At 39.3% G+C, this 8268-nt stretch overlaps 1 protein-coding gene across 1 annotated transcript; it reads left to right on the plus strand.

Moving 5' to 3' along the window:
- Positions 1–1032: 1032 nt before the first annotated feature.
- On the plus strand, positions 1033–1938 carry LOC308527430 (putative G-protein coupled receptor 141; the record flags this gene model as incomplete). The annotated part of the gene is made up of 1 exon (XM_081102758.1): positions 1033–1938. The coding sequence occupies one exon, from the start codon at positions 1033–1035 to the stop codon at positions 1936–1938; it is 906 nt and encodes a 301-aa protein (XP_080958884.1).
- Between the last annotated feature and the right edge of the window lie 6330 nt (positions 1939–8268).

Consider the following 8268-nt stretch of genomic DNA (forward strand, 5'->3'; position numbering starts at 1 on the left):
TTCAGGAGTCCTAAGGAAAAATAATAGTGGTTCTTTTATGGATGTGAGGTTGGGCGATGGAAGCCTTAGGAGACATGATGTGCTTTTGTGGGGCCCACGGACAAAACTTGGCCAAGGCCCTAATGCTGGGTGATATTATAACTGTGATTAGAAATTCAGGTATACCCTCCTCTTGCTTTTTGCTGCCTTGACTTAGACAATTTTTTGCCCCCAAACGAATAAGTATTTTAAATAAATTGAGCATAAATATTCTTGAATCATTTGCTGATGATTTGGAAGAAATTAGAGAATTAGAATCATTAAAAAATATATAGGTTGTCCCCAAAAAATGTATGCACACTTTGAATAATTATTAATTCCGATGGGTTAAATCTGAAAAGGAAGAAACATCCGTTGAACTATCAGCTCTTAAAGTATGTATACATTTTGTGTACTTAAAGGATTCCCTCAACTTTCCATCATCTTATAATTTTTTTCCAGTACCATGTTTCAGCGTCAGACAGCCTGCAATACGGCTTTATGTAAACTGTCTTGACTATGTACATATATACATGTCTCTGGGGATCTCTGCATGAGGTCTTTCACCTACAAGAGATTTAGGATCTACATGTTTTCAGTCTAGAGTCCACAGACACACATTCGACATAGTCTTCATTTTTTTTTTTTTACATATTTTTATTGATTTCAGAGAGGAAGGGAAAGAGAGAGATAGAAATATCAATAATGTGAGAGAACCATCAATCAGTTGCCTCCTGCACACCCCACACTGGGGATCAAGCCTGAAACCTGGGCATATGCCCTGTCCGGGAATCGAACTGTGACCTCTTGGTTCATAGATTGACGCTCAACCACAGAGCCACTGGCTGGGCTTGTCTTCATTCTTAAGTCACGTCAAGTTGACGTCATGTAAACAGGTAAATGACATAGACACATTGCCAGTGCTGGGGGCAGGGGGCGTGTACACTTACATGGAAGCTCTGGAAGTTTATCAATTACATGGGCGCTTTGTCTCTTCCAGGTGGCTTCTGAAGTATGTCTGCCAACAACAGTTCCTGCCAACCTATACTGACACCCCACTTAACCGGGCTCTATGGCGCAGTGCTCATCGGCGGGCTGGTGGGCGTCATCTCCATTTTGTTCCTCCTCGTGAAGATGAACACCCGGTCAGTGACCACCACAGCGGTCGTGAACCTGGTGGTGGTCCACAGTGTCTTCCTGCTGACCGTGCCTTTCCGCCTGACCTACCTCATCAAGCAGAGGTGGACATTTGGGTTGCCCTTCTGCAAATTCGTGAGCGCCATGCTGCACATCCACATGTACCTCACGTTCCTGTTCTACCTGGTGATCCTGGTCATCAGGTACCTCATCTTCTTCAAGCGCAAGGACAAGGTGGAGTTCTACAGGAAACTGCATGCGGTGGCTGCCAGCGCTGGCCTGTGGCTGCTGGTGATTGTCATTATGGTGCCCCTGATTGCTTCGCAGTACGGAAGTCTTGACGTGTATGATGCGCACAACTGTTTTAACTTCCACAAAGAGCTTGCTTGGATGTATGTGCGAGTCATCAACTATTTGATCGTCACCGTTGTCATAGCCATTGCGCTGATTCTCTTGGTCTTCCAGATCTTCATCATTATGTCGATGGTGCGGAAGCTGCGCCACTCCTTACTGTCCCACCAGGAGTTCTGGGCCCAGTTGAAAAACCTGTTCTTTATAGGAGTCATCATGATTTGCTTCCTTCCCTACCAGTTGTTTAGGATCTATTACTTGTACACTGTGGCGCTCTCAAGTGACTGCAACAGCAATATTACATATTATAATGAAATCTTCTTGAGTGTAACGGCGATTAGCTGCTTTGACTTGCTGCTCTTTGTTCTTGGGGGAAGCCATTGGGTTAAGCAAAAGATAATTGACCTATGGAATTACCTCTTTTGCCATTAACCACACAATACAGTGTTCAGGTTTACTTCCTTTACATCAGGAGTGAAAAAGAGTAGAGGGAGGTAGGAAGGATATTTTACTACTTGATGAAGACCATGCCTTGTGGCAGCCAAATGAAAGGACTTATTCATCCCAGTCCTTATTTAGTCCCTGCCATCTCTAAAGGACGCGCCCATGCTGAGACTCCTGGTGTTCAGTCCACCTGCAGTTGCAACACGGCGCTGTTTTTCAATGCACAGGGTCTCCTTGGCCCATCCAAGCATCCTGTGTGTAATGGTTTCTGAGTTTTTCGAGTTTATTTTAATGTCCTCAGTCTGAAACATGGTCTTTCCTTAAGCTTTGAACTGGACTCAGTCCTGTAGTTGGTTCTTTTCATTCCAGGGAAAACCTTAGGTAAATGAATTCTGGGTGTGAGTCAGCTCCAAAGCCCAAGCTCTGCTTTGTTAACAAGATAAGATACCCGGTCAGCTCACACCGGGACAAAAGCAGATAAGTGGCAGGGGAGGCCAGTAAGAAACTTTTCTGGACTATCATCACTTTGGTAGGAAGTCACTTCTCTGGAAATGAAAAGAAACAGAACCCTTGGCCTTCCACTCTAATAAGATTATCTAGACTTTTCCTTTGAAAGGTCAAGTTTAAGGACTTGGGTCAACTCCCTCAATACCTCCAAAAATAATTTCAAGAATTTACTAAATATATATAAATAATGGTAAGAGCATAACTTAGATAAATCTGCTGCTATGCATTAAAATGAGTTCCCCAAGGAAGTACTTTTTTTCCCCTTTTCTGTATTTGAATAATTTATAGAGGTCTTGGTCCACAGTTAATTTACATTTTCCTTGGAGACAGAAAGCTACGCTGAAATCTTTGAGTTCTCTTCAACCCTTAAAGTTATGGGTCTTTAAATAAATGAAAACAGTATTCTTTAGAACTTCTGAGAAATATGTAGAAAAATCATCTATGAGATTAGGATGCTAAATTAATACTACATAAGCTTGTGAGTTTTCTTCCCTCCTGCCCATATTTCTACTATTTCCCTCAAACTTTCAAAATCTTGAATCTTCCTAAGGAACAGATCCAGTTTCATATTTAATGCCCAGCAAACCTAAAGCAATTCACGGTAGGAATAGAAGAAATGAATAAATTAGGTCATTTTTCCCCCCAGCGCGTTAAATGTCCAGGATTTAAAGGTTTTTCTTAGTTTGTTATTCTACCTAGATCCATAAATTTATCAGATGAATAAGAAATACCCGTGTGAGTTTCTTTGATCACTAAAATTACTGAGTCATAGAAATTAACTTTGAGAAAGAAAAAGGAGCAACATACTGCATATGTCTTGTTCCCAAATTATTTTCTGGTTTGTTTTTGTTTTTTAATCCTCACCTGAGGATATTTTTCCATTGATTTTTAGAGAGAGAGTGGAAGAGAGAGGGAAAGACAGAAATATTAATGTGAGAGAAATACATCGATTGGTTGCCTCCTGCACTCACCCTGACTAGAGCCCGGGCTGGGGAGGAGCCTGCAACCGAGGTACAAGCCCTTGACCATAATTGAACCCAGGAACCTTCGGTACACAGACCAATGCTCTATCCACTGAGTCAAACCAGCTAGAGCTATTTCCTGTTTTAATTTTATGTGTCTGCTTTTCTTTTTCAAGTTATATATTTTTTATTTCTTATTTGTATTCTTTCCCCATTTTTCTTAGGTTTATTTTTTTTCTGACATTGACCCATAACATTTGTAAAAAAATTTCTGAGAGCCATAACAATTTTAAGAAAATTTTTAACATCATAAACTTTGTAAGAAAATAATTATAGTAAAATATTTAAAAGCTTTTAAAATTACTTATGAAAAACAGACACATAGACACAAAGAGAGCCCATACATAATTCATGTCTATGTGGTCAATTAATATATGACAAAGGAGGCAAGATTATAAAAGGGGGTAAACACAGTCCATTCAATAAATAATGTTTGGAGAATTGGACAGATACATGCAAAAAAATGAAACTAGACTACTTTCTTGTATATGGTATAATATGGTATATGGTATACCATATACAAGAATAAACTAAAAATGGATTAAGGACTTAAATGTAAGACCTGAAACCATAAAACTTCTAGAAGAAAACGTAGGCAATAAACTCTCTAACATTGTCCTTTCTCTGATATATATCCGTGAAAAAAGGAAACAAGAAAAAATAAATAAATGGGACTATATTAAACTAAACAGTTTTTGCAAGGCAAAGGAAACCATCAACAAAATGAAAAGACAATCCACTGAATGGGAGAACATATTCGCCAATGGTACATCTGACAAGGGGTTAATATCCAAAGTTTATAAAGGACTCATACAAATCAACACCAACAAACAAACAAAAAAACACCAAAATCCAAACAATTCAAATAAAAAATGGGCAGAAGACATGAATAGACATTTCTTCAAAGAGGACATACAGATGGCCAATCGACATATGAAAAAATGGTCAACGTCACTAATCATCAGAGAGATAGAAATTTAACCCACAATGAGATATCACCCCACACCTGTCAGGATGGCTATTATCAATAAATCAACAACAACAAATGTTGGTGACAATGTGGCGAAAAGGAAACCCTTGTGCACTGTTGGTGGGATTGCAAATTGGTATAGTCATTATGGAAAACAGTGTGAAGGTTCCTTAAAAAATTAAAGATAGAATTACCTTATAACTGAGCAGTTTCACTTCTGGGAATATGTCCAAAGAAATCCAAAACACTAATTCAAAAAGATATATGCACCCCCTGTATTCATTGCAGCGTATTTATAATAGCCAAGATTTGGAAGCAGCCCAACTGCCCATCAATAGATGACTAGATAAAGGAGCTGTGGACTATTCCTCAGCAGTAAAAAGGAATGAAATTTTACTATTTGCAACAACGTGGATGGAACTAAAGGGTATTATCTTAAATGAAATAAGTCAGACAGAGGAAGACAAATATGATGTCACTTATATGTGGAACTTAAAGAAAAAAATAAAACAAACACATAGATACAGGGAACAAACTGAGAATTGCTATATGAGAAGGACTTGGGGGAATGGGTGAAAAAAGATGAAGGGAGTAAGAAGTTACAAAATAGTCACCGGGATGTGAAGTACAGCATAGGGAATACAGTCAATAATATTGTAATAACTCTGTATGGTGCCAGGTGGGCACTGGAAATATTTGGGGGGAACACTTTGTAAAGTATATGATTGTCTAACTACTACACTGTACACCTGAAACAAATATAAACTTTTGAAAAAAAATTATGGGAATTACACTTTCTTTTTTTTACAAAGCTATGTCTTACATAGCATCATAATATCTGTTAGCTTGTAGACTGTACTATAATCCCTTCCATATTTTAAATGTCAAGGTCAGACAGTTATGCTTTTCTCTGTATTAGCAGATAGATTATAATGAAGGGCCTATTTCTGTGGATCTATAGGAAATGTTATGTTCCATATATCTTATTCAAAAATATTTACAGAATAAACTAAAATTTTTGATTTGCCTGTTCTTTGTCTAATTGTGGTGAAAATGAATCTCATGCAGGAGTGGGGTGACACAGGCCTCCCAGGCCATTTTGGTATATCCTATATAATAAAAGCCTAATATTCAAATCAACCGAATGGCAGAACAACCAGTGAAACAACCAGTCGCTATGATGCGCAATGACTATCAGGGGCAGATGTTCAATGCAGGAGCTGCCCCCAGCCCGCAGGCCCCAGGCCGGCCAAGGTGAGTACCAGCGGGGGCCCCCTGATTGTCCTGCCAGTCGCCCCACAGATCAGCCCTGATTGCTGGCCAGGCTTAGGGAACCTACTCATGCACAAATTTTGTGTACAGGCCCTCTAGAGTGTGCGTGAGTGTTTGTGTGTGTGTATGTGTGTATGTTTTAAAGAGAGTAAGTGCAACTTTTAGGGAAATGTGAAGAAAATATACATGGGTATTTTTCTCTTTGATAAAATGAAGGTATTTCCCTGAGCCTCACAACTCTCAGTTTGGCTCCTGGTCTATATCTGCCAGCTTTTGAACCTGGGGATAATGCCAGTCCTTGAGGCCCAGGCCAAATGATTGCTTCTGGCACCGGTTAGATGGTGCTCTCCTCTGTCTTTGTTCATTTCTTAATTTCCTGTGACAGGGTCATTGAAGGTTCTAGCTTTCCTCCCTGACCTCATACACATGAGAGAGAAACAGACTGTTTTACCTGTAGGTGAAATGAGTTTTGTGTGGAGTGATTCAAGAAGGGCTGAAAATGCGCTGATTCTCCCCAAAGCCTCCTAGATGGGGCAGAGAGTAGAGCAGTGGTCACAGGGGCTGGGGGGACGCGGGGGGGGGGGGGGGGGGCGGGGGGGGGGAGGGAGCGGGTGCGGGGAAATGTGGAAGCGTTGGACAGAGGGTACAAAGTTATAATTATGCCAGATGCATAAGTGTAGAGGTCTAATTTACAGGCATGATGATTACACTTACAATAGCACCAAACATGCTAAGAGAGTAGATTTCAGGTGCACACAAAAGAATGGTAACTGTGTGAGGAGATGATGCTAATTAGTTTGACTAGTAATCATTTCACTCTGAATAAGTATATCTAATCAGCAGGTTTTATACCTGAGGTATATTTCATTTTTATTTTTTAAATATTTTAACTGTGTTATTAGCTTCTAACTTCTGTCATATTGAAAATACTCTCAATACAAAGTTTACAAAAAACAAAAGGCAAATGTGTTCTTTATTTTAACACTAGATGGCCCCAAAGTAACAAATTGCATCCGCTTTTCCAAGCTTCTTGAGTTTTAAGTATATATATTTAATTATGGTGAGGGGAGAAAGGAAAGGAAGATGACATAAGAATAACCTTTTAGGGTTTTCAGAATTCTGCACTAGATCCTGCTTTTTCTTCTTAAAAGGCATATTTCATAGCAACTCTTTTCCTGTGGCAAGTCAACCGAGAAGATATTGTTAAAATATGTCTCTTTGGCTATATGAGCAGAAACAATTCTGAAGGCGGATATTTTGGCTTAGCTCCTATTTGGGGATTATTGTGCTTTATTTCAATAATGGTTCACTGTGAATAATTTTTGAACCCAAAGTAACTTGGTTCTCGCAAATCGGTATTAGGTGACTTTTTTGTAATGTGCTTACCAGTTAGTATAATATTTGAATGCCTTTAAGACAGGGTTTCAGGAAACTGTCCTACATTTGAAACCTTGAAAAGACTGGGGTATGTGACTAGCAAGCCTTACAGAGGTCTCCCCCTCGGTAACAGCCAGCCTTTGGTCCACTTCTCCTCTTCTGACGTGTTGATAGTGTGATGATATATGATTTAATGACTGTTAAAACCTAGATCAACAAAAATAAATGAAGGAAGAAAGAAGAAAGCAAGTTGAGATTTAGCCTCTCTGTCTCAAGGATAAATCTGTGGCTTATCCTGTGGGTGCCGAGGGGAAAGAAGTAAGTGTTCGAGAGGATGATGTGGTGGTGGTGGCTGTTTTAATAATCCCAAGTCTTCAAAAACCTTACAAATAGAATACAAACAACTTGGTTTCCTGGACCATTGCAGGGTAAGTTGTTGACCTGATGCCCCGTGACGGCCTACTAGCTCAGTATGAATTTCCCACAAACAAGGACTATTTCTCCTAAGATCATGACACAACCTTCAAAGTCAGGAAATTAACATTGATTCACAACTACCACCTAAACAACAGACTTCATTCAGTTGTGTTTCTTCAGTCTCCTTCATTCTGGAACAGTTTTCCAACCTTTCCTCGTCTTCCATGGACTTGACACAAACTGGTTTTCTTTTAGTTTGTCCCAAACAGCTCTTCTCTCCCACCGATCAGCCCTGCAAGTGACCATCCCATCCACAGTGTAACCCTGTCACACTCTATTCTATACCTGGCCTCATTTTCTTCACACTAGTTCTTACGCTCTGGCATTCTATGCTACGTTTATTTGAAATTTTAAAATCAGCTTTCTCTCTTCAAATGGAATGTAAGTCTTAAGACGGCAGGAATTATTTTTTTGTTTTGGTTAAAGTTCCAAACCCAGATTATAGAACAGTTCTTAGCAATACATGCTCATTAATTATCAATTAAAGGAATGAATGAATGAATCCTCCAGGGTTTGGGAGAGAGCAAGAGCTTCCACAGACAAAAGAATAACTCACAATGTACCTTTCATTACCTTTCATAACCAAAATTTACAGAAATACTTGTTATGGCTCTTAATTGCATTTGTAGTGTAGTCATAAGCTACAAAACAATTTGGTCCACTCAAGGAATAAAATCTCTCTGTATTTTACTG

The sequence above is a fragment of the Myotis nattereri genome (assembly GCF_964212035.1).
Source record: "Myotis nattereri genome assembly, chromosome: 11".
In the NCBI taxonomy this organism is placed as follows: domain Eukaryota; kingdom Metazoa; phylum Chordata; class Mammalia; order Chiroptera; family Vespertilionidae; genus Myotis; species Myotis nattereri.